At 36.7% G+C, this 24,517-nt stretch overlaps 2 protein-coding genes across 2 annotated transcripts; one reads left to right on the top strand and one right to left on the bottom strand.

The window, feature by feature from the left end:
* Positions 1-597: 597 nt before the first annotated feature.
* LOC113681564 (neuromedin-U receptor 2) lies at positions 598-1,903 on the bottom strand. Its single transcript, XM_027198666.2, has one exon. It carries the CDS (start codon positions 1,772-1,774, stop codon positions 728-730), a length of 1,047 nt encoding a protein of 348 aa, XP_027054467.2. The 5' UTR covers positions 1,775-1,903; the 3' UTR covers positions 598-727.
* Positions 1,904-4,260: 2,357 nt separating this feature from the next.
* LOC113681552 (uncharacterized) lies at positions 4,261-24,031 on the top strand. Its single transcript, XM_089188282.1, has 32 exons — positions 4,261-4,358; positions 5,187-5,266; positions 9,057-9,356; positions 11,338-12,009; positions 12,313-12,504; positions 12,899-12,991; positions 13,313-13,425; positions 13,755-13,941; positions 14,274-14,537; positions 14,800-14,919; positions 15,152-15,271; positions 15,416-15,516; positions 15,812-16,003; positions 16,202-16,309; positions 17,243-17,357; positions 17,621-17,758; positions 17,953-18,016; positions 18,122-18,221; positions 18,664-18,710; positions 18,839-18,968; positions 19,168-19,265; positions 19,506-19,608; positions 19,842-20,001; positions 20,312-20,378; positions 20,966-21,032; positions 21,124-21,209; positions 21,573-21,699; positions 22,084-22,125; positions 22,338-22,442; positions 22,639-22,675; positions 22,899-22,960; positions 23,214-24,031. The coding sequence occupies exons 3-32, from the start codon at positions 9,296-9,298 to the stop codon at positions 23,877-23,879; spliced, it is 4,437 nt and encodes a 1,478-aa protein (XP_089044408.1). The 5' UTR covers positions 4,261-4,358; positions 5,187-5,266; positions 9,057-9,295; the 3' UTR covers positions 23,880-24,031.
* The last annotated feature ends 486 nt before the right edge of the window (positions 24,032-24,517 follow it).

The raw sequence follows: 24,517 nt of genomic DNA on the forward strand, positions 1-24,517 counted from the left end.
ATGAGAAAACTTTGTTGCTAATAAGCCTTTAGCCTTGAGAAAACGAAAAACATTTAGTACCGAAATCAAAACTCAGTTATCAGGATATTTCATCTACCTCCATGACTTTTAACTTTGGCAGTTGAACTCTAGGGACTTGTTTTCAACTTTAGGAAGGACATACTGTGTAATAAGAAATGTTTTGACTAACTATGCAAATGCATCTAAACTTTGCATAAATTGTCTCACTTAGTGATGTGTTCGGGGTCCAAAGATATAACATTAAAATTTGAAGTTTTCATTCAATCTGTACACATTGACTGCAGATAACGACAGCAGCTGGTAACCGATAGACACACTTTTTTAACTCTTTTCCTCAGCGGTAAGTTATTTCTATTCATCACATTTATTTTACCTTAGTAAAGCTCTCTTATGTAGGTATAATCCCTAACGCAGCTGAAAAGATTTGCTTAATCTTGGCTTTCGTACTAAATTTCAATTAAAATCGAATTAAGATCGATCAAGTAATATATCACTCAACAAAACTAAATGCTAAAATTTATTGTTCGGCTTATATTGAGTTCCAAGAAAAATCTAGTGGTCAATACGCATAAGACCTCGATAAATCTGATACCATGGTTATTTTTCGATTTATGTTCCAGATATGAAATGGAAACCATAGGTTTTCATTTTGCTAAAGAACACTTTTACTTCCTTCGAACTTTTTCAATAACTCAGCCAATGTATGTCAAATCACCTTTAGGGAGATGACTGAATTGTCTTTCTCTTCGATAATCCCCTCGCGATATTTATCTTCATTCCATCTGAAGCAAATTGTAGACTTGTAATTCCATTTACGTTTCAAAAGGCCCTTGAAAACCATTTTGAACTCCTTATTCAATGTCCCATATGCGATGGGATTTAACGCACAGTTTGCCATGGGGAATACATTCGAAAACCTGAATATGTACATTTTGAATTCCATCTGGTTAAGATTTCCAAATTCCATCCAAAAATACACCACATGCTGGGGCAGCATACAAATGGCGTAAATAATTACGAGTGCGAAAAGCATTTTGGTTATTTTAGTACCTTGCTGCATTCGCTTTCGCACAGCCTTTGTGATGACAAGAGATTCCCTTTTTGTATTAAACAGGACGTCACTTCTAAGTTTGCAAGCAGCAATGGTCGATAGAACGCATATAAAAACAAGAGGTGTAATGTACTGAAGAAAAAAAATAGAGATCCAATAAATATTATCAATTACTGAATCTTCGGACCAGCCTGGCTCTGAGCAGTACACCTGTCCACTACTATTCCTTTCTTCTCCCGCTACAAAAATTATTGGCAAAGCTATGACCAGAGACGTGACCCAAATGCCAGTGATAATCCCCTGAATTCCTCTCTCTGTCAGTTTTGCCGTCAGTGGGGAAGTTATAGCACGGTAACGGTTAACTGTTATGGCCAGTAAAGAACCAATAGAGGCCGACAGACATAGTGGAATGATGATATAGGCAATCCGACACACAATGTCTCCTAAGGCCCAGTTGTGTTCATTCTCGAAAGCGGTCATTTGTGTTGGGACGTAAATCGTTACAACGATAAGGTCAGCACAAGCAAGATTGAAAGTAAAAAGGTTGTTACTCGTTCGAAGACGCTTGCGTTTCAACACCGCAGCACACACGATCACATTACCAGCAATGCCCACGACAAACACAAAGATGTATAAAAGGCGTAACGTCCATTTTAGCGGAACAGGCTCAGGAGAAATAGCCGTTCCGTTAGCCTCTAGCATTCCTTGTCCGCGGAATTTTAACGGTTTTCGCTGATATTCTTTAGTAAAAACAATCGTTCCGCATTCGGTAACATTAACAAGGAAAGGCTTTTTTTTTCAAACACTGCCGCGGCAGTCGCAAATATAAGGCTTTATCTTTTATTTCATCCATAACAAAAAATGTTTTTCATGGTGTATTTTCTATTCTTGAAACAAGAATAATTAACCTTAAATCAGTGGGAGGTTTTCAGAGGAACTGTTTCGGTCCATTAAAATATAGTTGAAAGCCTGACTCGATCATTCAATGAAATTTCATAGCAGCCGTTTCACCTATAACAGAGACAAAATAATTTTCAGCTATTTTTCCTGTGTGAACTGGAACTTATTAAAATAAATATATTCATATATGTTTCATTCAATTTAATTTAAAGGCGTTCAATAGGATATGTACGTTTTCAAGCCATGGCGATGTTTAGATAAGTTCATTATTGAGCAGAGAAAAATAATTTTAATTTTCTTTTTTTGTCATTTGTGTAGCATCCCAGAGAGATTTTAATTTAAGAATTCGGTTCCATAGTTTTATGTCTGTGGGTATCTTGAGAAATAAACATGTGGTTTGAGGAAAACAGAGCTAATCATTTGCTATTGAGCGCAAATAAATGTCGATTGCAGAAATTGGTAATTTCACGTTCTCGCCGATAACTAGATTTCATTATTATCCCATTTACAGCTTGCAAAGGTTACGTTCTCGTCATACATAAACGAATGATAATCGTATAATGTTATTGTCGTACTTTACGAACGCAAAAACTGTGTCGGAGCAAATCACTGTAATGAAAGTAAGATGTTATCTTACTCGCATGTCTGGTGAAAAGCATTCTGAATTCTTCGTAAGAAGACGATGGAGCAAACGTACTCTGCAAGTTTTGGTATCTAGTCAAGAAAAAAATCAGCGAGATCGTATTTGAACGAACACACCTCTGTAGATGCCACTAAATATAATCAGTGTGGCTTCATCAAAACCGACGGGTACGACTGTTACCTTTGGGCAACAGATCGATAATGCAAATGAGCTCTTTCTACTGTTTCAGAGCTCAACTGTAATCATTTTTTCCCTAAAGAAACAGCTGCACAACGCATCTAGATTTGAGTAAAACTGCAAATTTATTCAAATGATCCCCCACGTTTTAACAGTTGCCATTTTTTCGCGTTGCACTCGATGGAAAAAAAATTGAAATGGAAAATCATAAAAAGTGATATGGAGCCAAACCTGACACGATTGAAGCGATGAAAAGATACTTTAACTAGGGGGACAGATGCTACACGAACGCCCTTCACCGAGGCAGAATAAAATTGAATTTGTAAACTTCGCGATTTCATAAATTTGATTGCACCTAAATCAAGAACCTTATCTCTTCCAAAATTTAATTCATCGTTTGAGAGTTAAGAGTGTATCGGTTGTTTCTTAAAAGGCCCAGCAGAGCTTACGCGAAGTGTGTTTCCTCGCAGAAATGAACTACACAACGTCCTTTCACTAAACTATGGCAATAATCTTGAGAGAAAAAACAGCCATCGTTTGAAGGTTGAGCGAATAATAAATGTTTACTTTTTTCCATGAGGAAATGATCCCAATAGTCCATTTAGTAGTGCGCGAAAATGACACATACCATCCAATTCCAAAGGCATAAGGCGAAAACTAGCTGATTACAATGCACTATACCAGATCTGTGCGCTGTCCTATTAGAGCTCAAATCGGACCAGTGATAGCCAATCGACTTCGAGATTTTGTTATTAGTAGTTTTCATTAATCGCTACGCGCATGTGGAAACCACCACACAAAATATAACTTTCTTTGAATAATTGCGGGAGTAAAAGTAAGTAGAATTATTGGAGTAGAATCACTTAAAGTCAACCTCGTTCTAACGTAGGCAATAAATAAAGAATAAATAATATGCGATTGCCAGTTCGCCGCCAGTCTGCAAGGGGTAAAGTTTCGATGACCTCGTTCCTTCAATAGAATTTCTAGATACAATAATTAAAATTTCTTTTAGTACTATCAGTGAAGCAGAGAAAATAAATTAAACTGTGCTGTTAATCATTAAATTCGATCAAGCTTCCAGAGTATCGAACAGCTACGTTAAAAGAATATTACTATGAATCCTTCGTTGTTCTGTCGCATTTTGTAATAATCGTCGCACTTTGTTATAATTGTCACTCTTTGTAATAAAATTGTCGCACTTTGTAAGACCTATCGCACTTTGTTATTAAAAGGCTTACGCACTTAGTGTTAACAGACCGGTACGTGCTTTGTAACAAAATAAGTTGTCGCATTTTATAACAACACTTGTCGCACTTTGTATTAAGCTTGGTATGGATGATCGCAGGGCAAGTAGACCCAATGACAGCTGTTATTCCTGTCAATAATAGTGATAAAAATATCAACAATAATAATAGTGATATTCGAGCTGTAACTTACAAAGCTGAAAACTATTACGTGGCTGTGAAAGGAAGCAGGGAAGTGGTGAGTGCGACAGAGGACAAGCGTGGACACAGGCTAATGCCTTCCCTTCCCGCTGATCAGACTCACATCCTGTCCACTGAATATGTAAGATGTGCGTGCATGAAACCGATTGGACCAAATTAAGCTATTCATTGCATTACTGCGTAAGGAATTTTGGTCAACATGATGAAGGCGAATCATCATCCGCTAAATGCCAAAGTCACTAATACACTTCACACAAGAAAATTATTGAATTCTGGAAAACATGAATGCAGCACAATATCTTTTTACAACACGCTGATTAGACGGAAATTTGGTATTCTCTTATCCGATATAGGGCGGGAATGGTCCGAGGCCAAGGTTAATCGGAAAAAGTAATCTTTTAAAGCAGATAGTTCATATAATGCATAATAGGTTTGCAGAAGTCATGTTTGAAGTCGTCACGTCTCAAGCACAATTTGTGAAAAAAAAAATCGAAATGAATAAAAGTATCTAATAACAAGACAATTGGCAGGTTGAAATTTTAGCATGATAAACTTGAGTATTCGATGTATATTTGACGAAGATCGAACGAACTACATCTACGTGTAGGTTAGCAAGAACCCAAAATACTTGATGAAATCGGCAAGAGGCTGCGTTGTGCATAATGAATACATTAAACGATTTTCTTTTTCATGTGTTTCAACATAATAATAAAAAGAACGCAATAGTTGGCTTATTGTTGGGGAAAAAACTCTTAGGGCGCTCCCAGCAGATAAATTAAAATCTATGGCACCAAAAGAAGGGTAAGGTGACAGATAAGAGGAGGTAGTTATTCAGTTGATGAAAGAAGAACTTCTACAATCCCCTACTAGGCTATAATTGACTTCATTTCCATTGTGTGTCAGTCAATATTTTGTGATAGACATGGAAATACCGTTTATATCTTGGCAGATGGCTAGAGCACATGCGGTTTATTTGGCTCCTTACATTTAACTATTCACTCACGCCAACAAGCAACATGGAAACAAGAGGCAAGTCTAGACATCAATGTTTTAAACTTTTACTTTAATGGCAATAATTTACTTTTGCTTGATAATTTTACTTCGTAACCTGATGAGTCTCATCATTATAGCTTTTAGAAGGAAGCGCAAATGGAGTTGAAGTTCCTCAATTCAAATTTGCACACAAGTCAGACATTCAGTTCTTCTTTTATCATCAGCAGATGACGAAAACGGTACTTTAAGTATCATAAATTTGTCAAGCGTATCCTAGTTATAACCTCAATTCGAGCTGATTGTTCTTCCGATCAGTACGATTCATAAGGCTTCCTCAGGTTTCATGTAAATTATGTATGCACAAAAGTCAACACATCTAGTTTTAATTTTCAACCATCAGCGCGGGTTGTCTTGATTTCATTCTGATTAACTTTCCTTCCCACACGCTAAATTAAAGTTAGCGAATGATTTACTCTCTTTGTTAGCATTGATTTACACTTTAAGTCATGTTTACAACTGAGAGATATCAGTATTTCGACATATTATGCAGCCCACGTCAGTCACTGTTTTTAACAATTATTCACGGAGGTGGAGGTAAATATCCACCACCTCTACCGACACTGAGGTAAATAATTGTTTTAGTCTATACCACACAGTAACCCCAAACAATTCGACTGCTCGGATGTGAATAGTAATTGCTAATCACTTCGAACTAGCGCACGAAAAGCGCTATTCAACTGTGTGGCATATGCTAAATAACAATATGGTCAATAATGTGTTTATACTCCGTGCATATAAACGATTTCTTCGCCACTGATATCAGCCCAGAGGTACCAAAGAAAATAACCCTTTTTATAAAAAACTAAAGTTAACAGTGAAGGGATATCTTTTCATCTTTTGTTCCAAAATGATTGATTCGTAACTTCTCCTCTCAATATCAATGTATTATTCGGCAGGACAGTTGATGAGAATACAAACGAACATATCAGCTCATAATATATTATCTTGACTATGAATTTGCAAAGAAACTGAGTGGCAGCCAGAATGAGACTGAATGAATGGCCTGATCTTTCGAGTCACTCATTACGACTTTCCACGCCGGGCACGGTACTGGACCGGTTACTTACTGATTGTTTTTGTAGTTCATCAGTCTTCTTAAGAATAACTGAATATGACATGCTAGTAAAAATCAAACAGGGCGTTATCGTCGGTTTGAAAGTCGGAAATTAAAATTGCCAACTTCTGAGCTGATAGCTTTCTTTTTTCGTAATTATTGAGCTTCCGCGATACAGTTAATCGAGAGCAGATGGACAAGTAAATTAACGGCTCTGCTTAATTATAAACAAACTTCCATATGGCGCGGCTTCTTAAGTAAGGCTTGTATTGGTCGTATTATCTTTTATGTCAATTAACCACAGTATGCAACATCCGTGCTGTTGTGCAAAAGAAAGAGTTCGGAAATTAAAAGAGGCCACCTTCAAAAAGTGTTTTTCGGCGGTGATGTCGCCTGAACAGATAGGAGTTAAAAAAAAAACTAACTAGGTGTTTTAAAAGAGAAACAGCTTTTTTAAGAGAATAAAAGCAAAAAAAGGGAGAGAGATGAAATGGCATCAAAAAAAATTCGAAGGGCTGACCATCATATGTGCACTTCCATCGACTGTTGAGCAAAACTTCAATTTTAACGACCAATACGTTACTGTTTCTTACTTATCATAATAATACCAAATACAAGGTAAGCTACACGTAATAGAGACACTTAATCAATTCCAACTTTTCAGCACAACTCAGAGTAAGCTTCTATAACCTTAGAACAGATGGGAAATTTGCTGAGCTCCTCACAACTGAAGTTCAACAACCAAGGCAGTGCATAATACTGGCCCAACTGTCACGGTCTTTGAGAAGCCACTCCGATCGTAATTGTTATGGAGTCGCGAATTTCATATTGCATGCAAAAGTGAGAATTAGCTATAGACAAAGGGGAGCGAAAACGATTGAGGTGATTCCTCAGTATTGTACTGCGCACCCTATACTGCGCATAAAAATCACGTTATCAGGCGTATAAGCGCGTACTAAACTAGGTAAAGAGGTACGATGGTCTTTAGCTCCTGCAAGAACGAGCACGGTGGCCTATATTTTTTACTACATTATTTTGGTGTACAAATTATCGCATTTAAATTGGAGAAAATTAAAAAAAAACATTAAAGGGAAAAAAGATATAGCAAAAAGCGTGCACGAAGCCCGTTACTCGATATTGCAAATTATGATCTTTTAAAGCAGACTGGAGGAACGTTTCGAGTTTCTGTCGTTTAAAGTTGGGTGATTTTTCCACAAATTATATCAAAGTTTTCATAAATTTCCACCTGTCAAGTTTTTTTCATGTGTTACATTAAAAACCCTTGCTTTCAGCTGCTTCAAAATGTACCGTGAACCGATGAAACTACGCGTGTAGAGGCAAAAATGGAGTAAGTTTGACTCATCTTATCTCTTTAACAAGCACAGTGACCTGTCTATTTAATTACATTTTTCGGAACAGACATTGGTACAGAACATTTAAGGAAAGTTTAAAAAAAAAATTTCGATTGCTTTTTCTTCTAAGGAAACACCCCTAAGGATCGAGAGAGCGAACACACACTGTAGATAACAATGCAGAAAAATTGATTAATGCTAATTTTCCAAGAAGTATCCTGAGTCGTGACGCAGCTCCAGAAATTTCTTTTCACCATATGCCAAATACGTCAAATAGGTGTAATAGGTCCTTTGTCTCTCGGAAGTCGGCACGTTAAGCTGTTCGGGAATATTCTCCTTTAAAGATGTTTACTTCACTAATAACTCGACAGAATGGTAAGATAACGAAATGGCTTGCTACTGGGTTTCTTTTTTTTTTTCTCAAGATATTGAAAGATGGTAGATGGGTTAGAGGACAGAAGAAAGTAGCACATCAAATGTATTATGAGAGGCTAAATAACTTTTTAGTTAGAAGACTTATGACTTTCGAAATCTTCCTCAATTCAAGAGTATCTTAAATTTATTATATGGCAGATACTGGAAAATGAACCTGAAGATAGCATCGTGTATACCATAATCCGGTCGATGTCCTCTCGTAATAACAAAATAGCTGCAATGCAACAGTCATTGAAATGTTTCAAGGGCAAAATAATATAGTTGCATTAAAGCTACCAATCATCCGTGACATTTATTTGGCAAATATCTCTAAGGAGCAATGTTGCCATTCTAGAAAAGCATGTATCTAGTAAGAACCGTAGTTTCGACTCATTATTTCAAATGAGGTGGGTTAGTCTCAGCGCGGATTCAGTCTTTAAAAGACTCAGGAAGCCATAAAATTGTGTTTATTCTTCCAAATTTCCGCAGCTATCACTTCAGTGGGACATATCGTCAAAGGCAAAATCTACCTCTTGGTTTACTCTTTTGTTATGACTAAAGCTTGATTTGCTTGTTCCATGACTGACGTATTTCTATATGCAAATTAGCTAGGCGATTTAAACGACTTTCTTCCTAGACAGAATTAAAGTTCTCTAACAATACGGATAGGAAATTTATAGCAGCTGATTTAGCAGCATAAATTATAATTTGCTCCTATACTTAGCAGCTCAATAAGTGCATGATGTAGTGCGAAAGTGATTGCCACAATATACAGTTTTACCTTCAATACAAAATTATCCCATTAATCTCCTTCCTCGATCATCAAAATTGTTTTTGGGGAGATGTTTCCTAAGATCTATAAATTAATCTTTTGTGAAAGCTGTCCGTCAAGAGTGGAATTAATTTTGCTTCCTTTGTCAACCTGCTGTTGTTTTTCTTTTCTCAGATTAAAGACGCAGACATTAAAGATGATCTCACGTTCCGTCATTTTGTTGTGAACTACCGAAAAGACACCTTTGACAAACACAAGAATTTTTTAGCATGAGCTTTAAAATTGGACTTCGTGAAAAATCTGGCTGATGCTACTCGCTACCGTCTTGGGAAAGGAAATACTTAAAGAGTTCCTACAGATAGCTACATGAACAAGATTTAACTGAACTCTACCAAATTCTTTTTGGTTTCGAGATGGGTTTTTATACTTGGCTTTTGCTGTTTCTTCAGTTTTGGGGCAGAGGAGCGCAATCAGGTAAGCAGTTATTTGCTGCATTCTGCTTTCCTTTATATTATTTGCAGATACAGTCACCAGCTTTTCCAGATAATTCAGACAATTCAGACAACGCAGTTAAAAAGTAGTTAAAGCCGCACGTTTAAACTGCCCGTTGAAAAGTTCACGACGAAGAAGAACGCGCGCATGAATTTTTTTTCCAAGTTTTTCAACGAATGCTTGATGAATTTCACAGATTTGACGATCAACTGCTTACCTTTTTCAAACTATTGATATCATATACATTACAAAATGTAAAACGAACCGCATTCGAAATAAAGACAACAACTTCTTAAAATTTTATAGGATGCTTGAAGAATGTTCAATTATGACTAGTTGATTTTTCAGACGTTATCCGATAAATTTTCGAAATATCCTTCGCTTATTGCTTTGCTTTGTACAAGTTAAGGACATTATCAACCGAAAGCAAACTAGCGCTCCAGTTGCGTTTGCTTTTCACTTTTCTTTCGTTTCGACTTTACAAACTGATATCTACGTATATGGATGACTAGAATCGTGATTCGTAAGAGAAAAATCATTGATGTAATCTTAACAAACCTTTAAGATATCTTCTACATATTTTCCTGGCTTTTTCTTTCGGTGGTAGGCATCCTGTTTTGATACCCCTACGTAGCGCAAACATTTAATGTCGTTTGACGCTAGTTTCTATGTTAGCAGCTGCCCTGTAAAATTTAAAGCAATGATCACATGAAACGCTTTTATCGCCAGTAATGCGGATCTATATCTTCTAACCTTAAAAAAAATTCACAGCGCGATATTTTCCTGGATTTCTAGGATCCAAACAAAATCTATACCTTTTTAGATTGATATAAAAATAAGAGACGCTTGTCAAAAAGGCACTTTTCATATTTGCAATTTCCATTGGTATAAGAACCATCCCTTTAAATGCTCATCACGGACTTCTCTTAGACCCAAATAAAAAAAACATATTTTGAAGCTTCTTTGCTCTCAAAATATGATGTTTAAGAATTTATTTACTTTATTGGTTTCTTATAATATCCGTTTTACAGGAATTGTGCACGGCTTACACAATTATACACACACATAATCTGTGTTTGTTGCCTTTATTAAAAAAAAGTTGCAACGTGTCATCTTGCACATTTAGATGTTATTAAAACATTTTTTTTTAACTCTTTTCTCTTGCTGGGGTACTTTCCACATTGGCTGCATTAATTCAATTTATTGTTTAACAAATTTTACAACAATGTTGGGCAAGAAAAATATGTTGCCATGCACGTACAGTGGCGCAAAATGCAAATCACAATATGTCGGTGTACTTTGGACAGCTTTAAGGGCTTTGGCGTCATTTTCCTTTTTTTTTTGATAAAATCCGAGGAAACAGACGAACAAAGCCAGCTAAGAAGCTGTATTTGTGAACTGAGGGTAGAAATACGTACTTAGTCTAACAATATTACAGACGTGTTAATTGCGTTCTTTTTCAAGACGCACAGGAAACTTGAATTGCCTGCAGTTCATGATTAAACCTGCGACTCATGGTTCAGTAATCAAATAAAAGTATCTGTACATTGGAACAGCGAGACACAGACTTGCAATCAATTCCCAGTGGAGTTTATATGAAAAAATTAAATTCAGCTATAATTTGTTTGTATCGTATTTGAATTTATCAGGAATGCAAGTAGTTATTGTGGGTCCTCACTTTTGTTTATGAATTACCATAAACATCAAGTTGTTGTTTTATTCTGAAAAAGGAAAAAATATGAGGATCTAATATTTGAAATCAAATGTTGGCCGGTTACGAAAAAATTGTTTTGTTTAGTTTGAGTTCTAACCGTTCTTTTGGGAGTTTTGACCACTTAATTTGCGTTTGTGGGTATTTAGCTAAAATTTAAATTAAAACAGTGCTTAATCTTTCTTGTCCTCCAGTTAAATTTTATTTCCTCCGGAGTGTATTCTTTCTGTTTTCAATTTTTAACATTTATAGATATAATCAGCTCCATCACGCATCAATGGACTTTCAACGATCCCTTTCCTTATAAGGACTCCGTGTCTAGACAAGACGTTTTATGGCTCTTCGGCACCACATCAAAAAACACAGACTACCTCAGCTTAGTTGGCCACTCCTGCTTGATATTAGGATCATTCACAGATCTTTGCCTTACAAACATGTCGACTTGTGATTCGGGGTTCTCTTTGGCATTCTGGCTACTGATAAAGCATACCGCAACTGACCCTCAAATATTTCTTGGCACGTCTAGAAATAATTTCACAGACTTGAAAGGTGTTTTTGTCTACCAAAATGAAACGAACGGAACAGAAAGGAAAGTCATAGTGGAAGTCATACTTAACGGGCATAGCTGGAAGGAGCCATTCAAAATTCAGCATGAGATTTGGAATTTTATCGTGATAACTTGGAATGCACCAGAAGGTCGCGAAAGCCGATTAGCTACCTACATCAATGGAGAGTTAGTTAATTCATCTGTGGTTGAAAAAAAGAGTGATGTTTGGAAATACATTAAGCTGATGGGAAGCTTCCCAATGCAAGTTGTACGTGCGGAACTGTACTTGGAGAGCGGAGGATTATACGATGAAGTTATAACATGGAATAGATCTCTGCATGGCTATGAAGTGAGGAGAGCATTCCAGTCCCAAATGAGTAGGTTCACGTTAATAGCCTTAATCATGAACAAGTAGGTTAGACTATTTTAGTTTCGAACGAATACTTTCGTGTCAAGAAATGGTCCATTGTTCAGGCTCAACTTTCCTTTCTCAACTTTATTTGCAGTTCGGTCGTTGATGATTTTGTAAAGTTTACAAAACCATCAACGACCGAACTGCTCCTTCTATGCTTTCAAATACCCTGACCGATGACTGTCCTGTGGTACGAAAGGGGTAAAGAATTACAGACCTCTCAAGTTGGTGTATTTTTGTTTTGTTTTGTTTTTCCAATTAATTACAGATGAGCTTTCAAAAATACACTGTGCAGCCACAGCTACCACCCTAAACGTGACCTGGAAGGTTATAAACAGGAAGCTATTTCAGATAAAAAAAACAACAAACAGAATTACAGTCTGGAGAAATAAAACCCATGCACAGGTTTTAAACAAAGTCCTTGACTATTCAACTGATCAATATTTTGTTGAAAATCTTGGTAAGTACATTCATACTTTCTACTTCAGGTCGTTTTGTATTATGGCACCCCACATGTAATTGTACGCGTAACAAATACGAACAGATTGAAATTTGCAGCCCTTTTAATATGGAAAATTAACTGCATTTCAAATATTTTTAACATCGAAAATAAAGAATAAGTAACCATCGTTTGAAACACGGATTTTGTGGGAAGTCATGGCGACAAAATCATGATACAAAAAGATATATATAACAGATAAAATTGACATAATCGTGAATAAACAAAGATTGCTCGAGCTTGAAAATAAAGGCAAGGACACGATGATGGACATAATCAGTCTCCTGTTTTAAACACTGCACGGAGACTTAAACAACTGGAGGAAATTTACTGCCTTTCAATTCACTTTCTTCAGCACCATACACCCCGTATAAAATCCGTCTACGGAGAGAAGATGGTAAAGATAGAAGGTGTCTTGGGGCTCTGCTTTGTCGTACAAAGCAAGGAGGTAAAGATAATAATCTGGTTACCTTTATTTAATGCATTCGCTTTTTGAAGTAAGTTTCCGGTTAATGTAAGATGTTTAATACTAAGTCACTGAAACCAACGAGGACATTTCGTGTATATCTTTCTAATAACATACTTAAGACTATACGTCGTGGAATCGTTGATGGTCAGACACTGAAGAATATCTCCAAATATTGTGGGTGAACTGATTGTAATTGAACAATACAAACGCAGAGATCAAGAAGTTGTCACAACTCTTTCAATCGCTGAGTGCGTCACTTGCAATCAGAGGCTGACTAACACAGTTTTGTTTACAATCCAGTACCTTCAGTGATTCAAAATCTGACGATAGCTTCTTATAACTCGACCTCACTTCTGGTGCAATGGTCTCCACCTCTTAAAATTAATGGAATAATCCGGGGTTACAATATTGAGGTAAGAAGCTTAAAGCGTCGCATGATTCTCGAATCATCTTGTTTACTAATCCAAAAGTGGCGCTAAAGGCCAAATCGTTTTGTGCTAAGGATCGGTATCGCGCATGCATTTAAACAACCGAAACAACAAGACTCTCCCCACAAATATATATATCAACACGTTCAGTAATACCAAGTAGGCAAAGGTTTTATTATTTTAGTTAGTGGCAAGATATGTAATGTTCAATTTGGTGGTCTCTGTTAGCGGTTCAGGAGAGACATTCAAAGAACTCATTCAGTTTTTATATCACAAAAATCTGGTGCAAAGTGGTTGACTATGTTTTTCTCCAGTTGAAGTTATCTAACAAAGGAAGTAGGAAACGCCTTATAGCAGTTGAAGACGCTGAAAGCTACCTTATAACCGGTCTCATGACTAACACCGAGTACGCCATAGCAGTGCAAGGCTTTACATCTGCAGGGAATGGTCCGTTGTCCCAAACCAAGAAGGCCAGAACAAAAAAAGTACCACTTGTTACAGGTATGCTGAAGGTATAATTTTTGGTTCCGCTGTTTGCCGTATGGTCCTCTAAATAATAAGTATTGAGCAGCCTGGACAAGATGTATTATCCAGTACAACATCCCTATCCTCTAAATAGTTTCTCGTGATAAAAAAGTACAACAACTGACTGCAAATATATAAGGCCATACCCGTGGGATCCTATTTTACTTTTATGCGCGAGCTATGGTTGGTTTCTCTCGTTATTGATGTTATCTATTTTGTTTTGGTCACAAGCTTATCCTCCCTCTGACACCAGCAGTTAATTTTCCGGTGTTCATTATGTTTTTCTTTTCTCGTTTATTTGCAAAAAGAAAAGCCGAAAAACGTCACCGCCATTGCTCTGAGCTCGGACGTCATCAAAGTTACATGGATACCTCTTGACCAAAGAGAGGAAGTACAATCATATGAAGTAGAATACTGTTCTATTGTTAATTGCACCAGAAAGAGAGTGGGTAAAACCGCTGATGTACTGCTGAAAAGTCTTCCTCAATACACAGCGTTTAAAGTTCAGGTTCGAGGTCGAAACACACAGTATGCAGGTCCGTGGGAGATGGCGAGAAGGATGACTACATTAGGTCAGTCCACTGAGACTCTTGCCCCGTTATGAAATATAAACCTTACTAGTTTTGCTTAGTTATCCTCACCAGAACGTGACCTTTAAAACTGAATTCTGTTTTATTTACTTTAAGTTGGCTTTTGATAAACAGAACACTTCCTCTGCTTATTTACATGATAAGGAAAAAGTCAGCTACAACATGAAACCAATGCTGGTAGAGTTTTATATGGTTTAGGTCACCAATGAAAGTGTCAAATGCCGTTCCTATTTGCTCCAACTAGATTTTGATGAATGCACCCAACAACCATGCCACGGGGAAGCTACATGTAAAAATATGCCTGGGTTGTATGAGTGTAGATGCAAGAAAGGATTTACTGGGGATGGATTTAACTGGTGCGAAGGTGAGAAATATCAATAGCTCCTTTAAATTTAGTACGGAATCCGGCAGATTACTCCACTTTTAACTAATAAAAATACGATTCATGTTATCTTGGTCGACTGTGGAAATGTGTGCTCCGAAAAGATAACCAACGGAAAAACACTGAGGCAATAATCATCAGAACAAAATCTCACTAACCGAGTCCACCGACCTTTCACGAGTGAAACATCTCTATTTTCCATTTCCTTTCATAGTCGATCCCGCTTATAGTTCTGACGATGACTTCTGCCAGGAAGAGCTGTTCAGAAATATAACTTGGTTGCAAACACCCAGGGGGAAAACAATTCAGCGAGGTTGTCCGTATGGATTCTCAGGTACTCTAAAGCAAGTAATTAAGTAGAAAAAGCTTCTTACATTTAAGTAAATAAATGTAGCAAAATTTTTGTAGATTTCACGAACTCAGATCTATGATACTGTCTCTTAAGTTGAAGAGGTTTAAACGTATCATCTAATTGTAGGATGGGCCAATCGTTCCTGTTCATCTAAAATCAAAGCGTCCTGGCATAAACCAGATTTAACAAATTGTGTTTCCGAAGAGTTCAGAGAACTCCAACTTCAAGTACGTAATATTTCCCTGATTTGTTGTTATAATTAGATTATTAGATTATCACTCGTATTTTCATACTACCAGTTCTGTCTGAAACTTCTGTTAAAAGTTATTCATGAAGGAATAAAAACATATAATCAAATAATGGTAGATAGTTAAGTTAAGTTAAGCCAGTTAAGCCCATCAAATAAGACGTTTAAATAGAGCCTCTACTTGGCGATGATGTCTTTTATAATTTTTACTATTTGTTTGTTTTTGTTATTGTTGTTAACTTTTTCACTTATTTTTGCCTTCTGGACTGGTTTAGATAACCTCTAAGAATGAAATTGGTTCCGACACTGCAGCAGATCTGGCTCACCAACTTTCAGAGCTTACGAACCCAACGCGAGAGAGACTAATAGTTAGTGGTGACTTGAGTGCCGCTGTTGGAATGCTAGAACTTCTAGATCAAAAAACAACACAAAATGCATCAATGAATCAGGAAAAAGCTTTTCTGAAGGTAGGTGTAAGAAAAACAAAGAACAAAACCTTCTCCTGCAGCTTTGATCTTAAAAGGCCACATGATAAGTTTTGAGAAAATAAATAGTGCAGAAAGGTAAGAGAACCTCTTTGTATCACGTAGTTTTCAGCATGAAGAAGCTGCTTTTTGGTCCACGATCAAAAGCTTGCTTCAAACAGAGGAGTTTATTCTTCCTAGGGCTGTTTTTCTCTTATAAACAGTCATCACCATTTGCAGAATTTAGTTAACGTGGCAAGTAATCTTCTGGATGAAAAGACAATGGATGCCTGGCAAGATTCACCTGTGGTATGCTTTCACCTTTCTCGTTTTTCGTTTAGTACATTCTTAACTCGTTACAGGGTTACAAGTGATAGCGTCTTGCGGGATTGCATCAGTGCGAACGTTTACGAATGCATTCGCTTCAGTGAATGTGTTGTAACTCAGTAACTACAAGATTAATTAGATGCTAGTGGACATTTTATCCAGACTCTATAAATCAATTGAGACTCCTAAATGGCGTTAAGAGTAACAAATCATACTTCAAACGGCGCTGTTCAATGTGCTGTACAATAAACACATATCCAAGGTTTAGTCGAAAAAGTTACAAAGTATTACCGACCAATTTTTGCCTTTCGATAATCAAGGTTGATGGCAAAGGAACTTGACCATCTTGCAAAATCTGCTGCTTCGTTTCCTTCTCTCCCGATAGTTACTCCTTTGCTAAGAGAACTCCACTGGCTACCAGTGCGCTTGCGCGTAGATTTTAAGATTCTCCTTGTTACATTTAAGATTCTTCACGGTGTTGCGCCTAGCTATCTTAAGGATCTTGTCTCTGTCTTACCGGTCTCACTTTACCAACTACGCCGTAACAAGAATGGTATATTGTTAGAAAGACCTCAGCTAAGAACGAAGAAGACCTTGGGAGATCGCGCGTTATCGATGGCTGCCCCCTTTTTATGGAACAGTCTTCCTCTGCCAATTAGACAGGAAACATCAATCGACTCTTTTAAACGCTCTGTTAAAACATATTTATTTAAAAAGGCTTTTAGTTAGATTATTTATTTATTTATTTATTATTATTATTTTTTTAATATTGTAATGTTAAGATTGTAATATTGTAATTTTACCGAGTAATTTTACTGGTTTTAATTTAGTTTTTAATAATATTGTAATGCGCTTTTGAGTATTTTTATAGAAAAAGCGCAATATAAGTATTAAATATTATTATTATTATTATAGAAATCTCGTTCAGATGAAGCTACAAAGCTCTTGATGACTATGGAAAGTGTAGCTTTGAAGACTGCTTCATTTTCAAACAGCACAAATACTTCCAGTTTTAATACCTCTAATATCGGTGAGTTTTATTCACATTCATTGTAACGCATTCACTAGCATTCTTAAGCGGTCACCTGCTCTATTTCTTTCGTTGACAGATAGCCATAGAAGATTACCTAGATATATCTGAACTCCTGGTTCTAATCTTCCATATCAAAGGCACGATATAACATCGCAAATTATGTCAGGAAATGAAGATCTAACCGGGAGTTCCCACTATTCTATGATAGTACAAGGGGCATCATTTATACAAGGCTATGATACATTACTCTTTTCCTTTAGTGTTAAAATTTCGCTCAATTAAGGAAGAGGATTCTATGGCTGAAAGAGTGATCTTTTCTGCGTTGGATGATGGATCTGGAAGCAAAATAGAGATGCCAACATCTGAGTTACAAAGAAATGACAACAGTACATCTTCAGGTACATGTGACTTCGTGCACAAGCAAGTTCCCTTTTAGCCCCTAGGTTATAACGAAAGGAGACGAAATACATAGACTGCAACATGATAAAATAACGTTATGAAGTACATTTTGCACGATTTCGCTTTAGTCGCTGGAGCGATTTGTATTATTCCAAAGTAGCTCTGACTAGATATCTCTGTGTGGTCTCTTCAGGGGCAGTTCATCATATTGTTTTCGTGTATATGAAGAACATTGCACAATTGTTGAATTCCTCAAGGTAGGTTACACGGCTTTGTCGTTAACAATTACTTTTTTTGCATTGAATAAGTATGAGAGAGGGTTTCTACGTTTTCTGATAACATTAAGTTTTGTATTGTTCCAGATTATTTAATCCTACTCCTGGTGTCATTTCACTTTCCACTAACCCTAAATCATCAAGCAACTTTACGGATCCTGTGGTGATATTTTTTCACAATAATCAGGTAAGAAGAGGAAATTCTCACACGCACTTTACCGTCTCATTTATTTGATCCCATCTCGCTTTCATTCGAATTAACACATCTTAAAGGTACCTTTTTCATTCTTGAAACTAACCCATTATAAGTCGATCTGACGCAAATGATTAATTAGAAGCGGCTGATCAGATCAATGAGACAGCCTTCATACGAGATCAATTTTGGTTTACACCGACCGGTCCGATCGATCAGTTTTGCTAACCTTATGGCAGGGATGACCGAGTATATAGTTGAATAATGAAATGACACAGAATGTTGTTTCAGACCTTATCATGTCGTGAACTATAACTGGACATGCGTTGAAACTGTTCCTTTTGCTCTCAAAAGCCAAAGAGCGCATTTTCGTATACATTTGTCGTTGTGATGGCTTGTCATTAAGGTCACTAGATATATGCATTTTCACTTTCAGAAAGACGTAAACCCCCAACCATCGTGCGTCTTTTGGAAAATTTCAAAGTAAGTCGCGAAGTCTGAGTCAGTGCCACTTCCTAAACACCTTTTAAAACCACTGTTGTCATCGGTTCGTAAATTGACGATATGCTATGTATCTCTGGGTTGGTCTCTTCTTTACTTTATTTTTTCAGGTTTGGACGCTCATGGTCCAAAGAAGGTTGTTATGTGAATTTCAAAAACTCAACCGTTACTGTTTGCCACTGTTATCATTTGACAAGCTTCAGCGTCCTTATGAAATATACGCCGCATTCACCTGCGGAGGTAACTTATTTCAAGTTGTAAGAATACTTATTTTCATTTTGTTCATTGGTTTTCACTCTACCTGAGCATTTTCCATGATAACTTAAGATTAATCAATATCTAAAATATCAAGCTATACTATTTTAAATGGTTATACAATAAAAAAAGAAGACGTTTTGCAAGCAGTACATTATCTGACTACCTTTTTAATTGTCTTTAGGGGACCAACCAAATTGCCTTGGGACTTGTTACGTACATTGGCATAAGCATATCCCTGGTTTCATTATTACTGGCTTTTGTAACGTTTTGCTCCTTTGGGTAAGAACTTCGTGTACATGAAAATCTTATAATTTCTGTTTGTTTGGAAGGTGATGGACACATATTTATGAAAATCTCCCTTGTGGTTTTTCAACTTTAATCACGAGATATTATGACACTGATCTCGTTTAGTTGTAAACCTGTGATAGGTTTTTTCGAATACCGAACATTAATCACGAGAGCCTTAAATAATTACATTTACGTAGTATTGGATTTATTTCAAACTGTTACTTTCTTCAGGTTTTTGAAATCGAATCGTAACTTTGCTCACATCAACCTGGTGCTATCGCTTTTTTTGGCTGAACTGCTGTTTGTTGTTGGTACGGAAAAGACACAGTACAAGGTACTCAATTTTACAACAGTTTTAGTGTGTCGTTCTCTACTCTTTTTTATCAGACTCCAACATGGTCAGATATATAACCAAGTTTTTGACTTTTTATGTTCATGACACGATCATAGTTCTCGCCGGTTAAGCTTTAATTTTGTGTTCATTTTCTTTCGCACAAATCGCCCTGAGTCGATGAAGGTTATAGTTGCGAACTGTTCTCTAATCTCCGCTGCTTTTTTTGTTTCTAGACTGGCTGCTTTATCATTGCCATATTGCTTCATTATCTATTTCTTGTTTCATTTTGCTGGATGGCAACAGAAGGAGTGATTCTTTATGTCATGCTTGTTAAAGTTTTCCCAACATCAGGTCAGAGTCCAAGGAAAAGACTATTCTTCATATGCTCATGGGGTGAGCCAAGCCTTTGTTTAAATGTATTATTCTCGATGCGAGAGGGCCTTGTGGAGCTTACACATATATTTAATTTGAAGCAGAAACTTGATGGCATTAAAATGGTGAAAAAATAAGCTAAAAGATTTAATGTAAAAAATTGACGCAGTTTCACTAAGCTAAGCCATTTTTTAAATTCTTCAATACGATTTGTGCGAATATCTGGTATAAGACTTGTTGTGAAAAACAGTTGGATTAATGATTAAGCTGCGAATACATATTTGATTTTCAAGGCGTGTTGTCTTCCAACAAATTCTTTTATTTTTAAAAGGAATACCTCTCATACCTGTGGTCACATCGTTCCTTATAGATATGGAGGGTTACGTATCAGAGAGACAGTAAGTCTTTTTAATGTGCGTATACATGCCGTGCAAAAGTGTATTACTGTTGTTTAACTAGCATGCTATGATTAATCACGATCACAGGATTACAATTTTCTTGTATCTGAATTCTTTATTTTGAACGGAGTGTTCTTTTTCTTTATCTTATTACCCAAGGTTTGATCCTGCTGTTTTGCTTGCTGAATTCGTCCCTTTTTCGCTTTATATGGAAAGTCCGATCGCGAGATCTGTGCACCCATAAGTCGTTGAGATTTTCATGCAACTGACAAATCACTTCACTGCTGGAAATACTCAATCACTTGTTCATTCCTCTATTTATTCATTCATTCACCCATTCACTTTTCGGAAACCCACTTTTACTCTAAAAAGTAAGCAAAGGATATATTTCCTGACCTATTTAACGCGACTTTGTAACCTGCAAAGCTCTGCAACCTTACTCATAAAATACTAAACGGATTAATCAAGTTGTTAGTCAACAATCAAACGGTTTAAAGTTATCAAAGAAAACGTTTTATTTGTTTCTTTGTTTATCTCTCGTCTTTTCCCTCGAAATTGAATTGTCATGTGATTTCTCTTTATGGCAGCTGTTGGTTGTCTGTTGAAGACGGTTTTATATGGAGTTTTGTCGGCCCTGTTCTGCTCATATGCGTGGTATGACTAATACTTGCATTTCTTTTTTGTCACCTGCCGCTGTTACACATGTTGAATAATGTACAATGCTGACAGTAATTTTACGTTGTAGGTGAATCTGGTGTTTTTAGGAATGACTCTAAAGGTTATGGCAACGCGATCCCTAAATCAGCCTTCCCGAAACCCGCCGCAAATGAGGTAAGGAATAAAACGACGGTAAGCAAGCTAAGAAATTGTTAGAAGCATGAAGATAATGACTACCATAATGGAAGAATAGAAGAAGCAAAATTAAACACTGTTAGGAAAATTCTTCCAGGCGAATAGATTCTGTAACATAAGCCGTGCAAAAACAACGTCTACATCGGCAAATAGGTAATAGGTAGTAAGTTACATGGATACGATTGGTCGAATTCGTAATGATTTACTGCATTCAGTCATAGGTTTTTTAATTAAAACCCTCGCGATGCTGAAACCCGGTTGGTATTATTTCACGTATTATTCATTTTGTTATGTATTTGCTTATTTATTCATAAAATAAAAACTCTCAACTTTTTTCCTCAGGTACTGGGTAAAAGTATGCGCAGTACTGACGTGTCTTTTAGGCACAACCTGGTTACTGGGAATGTTTTCTCTGGACAAAGCTACAGTTCTCTTTGCGTATCTGTTCAATATTTTCAACACTTTGCAGGTAAATCTGATAATTGATTCCTTCCTTGGCCTCCACCCTTCTTTGAGTACTGAATTCATCTGAGTAAGAATTAGGAAATAGGTGTGGTACAAAGTTGAGAACACCTCCCACCGTTTGTGTGCTACTTCGATTCACTAACCTGGCAGCAGAGGTGGGTCAAGTTGTATTTTTTTCTCGCCCTCTTGCCAAAGGGTTTTTCTGGGTTCTCTATATTTCCTCCCTCCTCTAAAAACAATCCGTAATCCAAGACAAATTGTAAATAGAGAACGAAAAACCATCTCGTTTAATTCTAAATCCAATTCAATTAATTAAGGAGTTCCTCCTCCATGCAAGGAGACCTCTGTTTCGAGTTAGTTATGCTCCTTATTCCTTTCTTTTTTCAAGGGACTTTTCATCTTTATTTTTCATTGCTTAGCTGATGAAAGGGTAAGCAAGACTTTCGATTTGAAAGATTTGTCTGGTTGTTGTTCCATAATTAAAATTGCAATTTAACATAGAGTCACAGTATTCGAAACAAGACTACAACAAGGCATTTTGGGTTACTTGATTTTAGGTCAATGGTGCGTACATCGTATTATGGGTATAATATAAAAGATTAATCACAAGGTTTCGAATTAATAATCCTGAATGATTTCTAGATTCGCTCTGAGTACAAACGAATACTCTGCTGTCGTGGAAGTCGAAGAGATCACCTCCGCGATAATGTAATTGCAAAATCACAACTGAAATATTCGTCTTCTCAGGTGAGTAAAATTAGTTGGAATGAATAAGATGCCCCGACAAGAAAAATGAACGAAAGAGTTAGCAACAACTTAAATCGATGGGTAGATAACCATACAATCATGGCGGACCCATATAATTATATCAAACACCCACCGGCTTTTAATATTCCTGGACTGAATCAGAACTCTATTTTTTTTTTGTGTGTGCATTTCACAGACAACAAGACTTCAAAGGAAAGCCATAATACCGGAAGGTGGGTTTAATGGTATATTTCTATCTACCTACCCAGTGAGAATTTAAACCACATTTATATATTTTCTTTAATAACAATCATTTTCAATCGATTTTTCTCGAGGCTGACCTCCAGAGGAAAGGCTAATACCAAGCATGTTTTCTGTTGCCTGATCAGCGTTCCTCGTTTTTTGGTTTATTTTGTTCAGTTAGCGATAAGTTTTTTTATTGCTTTCTTTCTTCAGAAAAAAGGTTAAATGTGGGGACACACACTTCTTCTGGGATTGAGCAAAGACCAGTCGACCAGGCAAGGACATTCTACTGAATACCCTCTTATTTCCAGTTGCCTGGAATCCGCTAGATAAACACTGTGATAAGGGTTACCATTGTAATGCGTAACATAAAAATCTCTTTAGATGATACCACAAGAGTGGGATCATTTAAGGTGGCTTTATAGCTTTACCTTCACTTTGGCATCAACACTGCACTGATGAGGCCCGAAAGGCCAAAACAGTACTTTCTGCAGTTACTTATATATATTTATATGTATAATTTTGCAGGGCTTTTATGGTGATATGGATGTTACAGCCGCTACAAAGACAATTGAACACGAAAAAGCGATGGAATATCAACATAACCACTTAGCCGGAAGCGACGAAGAGCATGACCAAGAAGATAATGAGGACGAAAATTCAGATGACGTTTTCTTTGAGGATATATCTTCGAGTTTAATCAACATCCGTAAGAGCAGCACAACAGAACCGGTCAGAACAAGGGAAAAACGAAGATCTGTTACTTCTGATCCCTGTCAAGACAAGCCATCTCAATTTTCAGACCAGGAAAGTGACACATTCGCTTATAACAATGAAAAAGAAGAACTTCTATATATTAAAACAATGGGACTCATGGCAAACCAACCGCAAACTACGTCTGAAGGGGAACGAGATCATTTTGGCGACTTTTCATTGGATTTTCAGACGGTGGAGTCCAGTTATCAAATGAGAAAAATAACTTCAACCCGCAGAGTTTATCGATATTGTAAAAATTCTTCTTTGTCAACGTCGTCTCGTCGTCCACAAATAGAAATGAGTGACAGTAGCGTTTTGAGAGATGACTTAAGGGCGAACATGTCAATGATTGAGAATAACGATACCGACTCTGTTTTTGACGGTAATTTTTTGACAAAAGAGGTAACATGTCACGATGAAAGATTATTTTCGAACTGACCTCAGATCTCAATAAGCATTGCTTCTACAATCAGTTTTAACTTCTTACAAAGCTGACATGGTTGATCCACAAATGTATATTGTGGTTATTTTACCTGAGTTAAGAAAAGATGTTATGTGAACACAGAGATATCAATAAATAAAACTAATGTATTTCATGTTTCGGTTCCTGTTTCCCCTATGTAATGAATCTCAAACGGCGAAATTTGACGGCTCACAAAATTCGGGGAGTGCTGCTTTGAGAGTCGAATTTTAACTTTCTCAGAGAACATTTATTTATAGGCTATGAAATTATCACATAGCTCGCAATCCCAGTACTTTTAAAGTGGACAGTTATCTTGATCCGTATGACGTCTGCAATTTCAAACATTTGGGATGAGAAGGAGGGACTTTCTCTGTCCCGTCTAAGAAAAGGAATTTTCTTCCGACAAAACCCGTCAAGCTATTTCCATTGTGATTTGCCCGTCACAAAATGATCGGTTTGATTCGATTTGCACTAATTCCTTGCTCTTAAACCTCGGATTACTATAACTTTTTTTTTTAACATGCCCGCATCACATAGTAAGGAGTGATATTTACTTATTCATTCATATGGAATTTTAAGCAGAATTGCGCGAGAAAGATTTACGAGCCTTATT

Source organism: Pocillopora damicornis, chromosome 11 (genome assembly GCF_964200805.1).
Source record: "Pocillopora damicornis chromosome 11, jaPocDami1.2, whole genome shotgun sequence".
NCBI lineage: Eukaryota > Metazoa > Cnidaria > Anthozoa > Scleractinia > Pocilloporidae > Pocillopora > Pocillopora damicornis.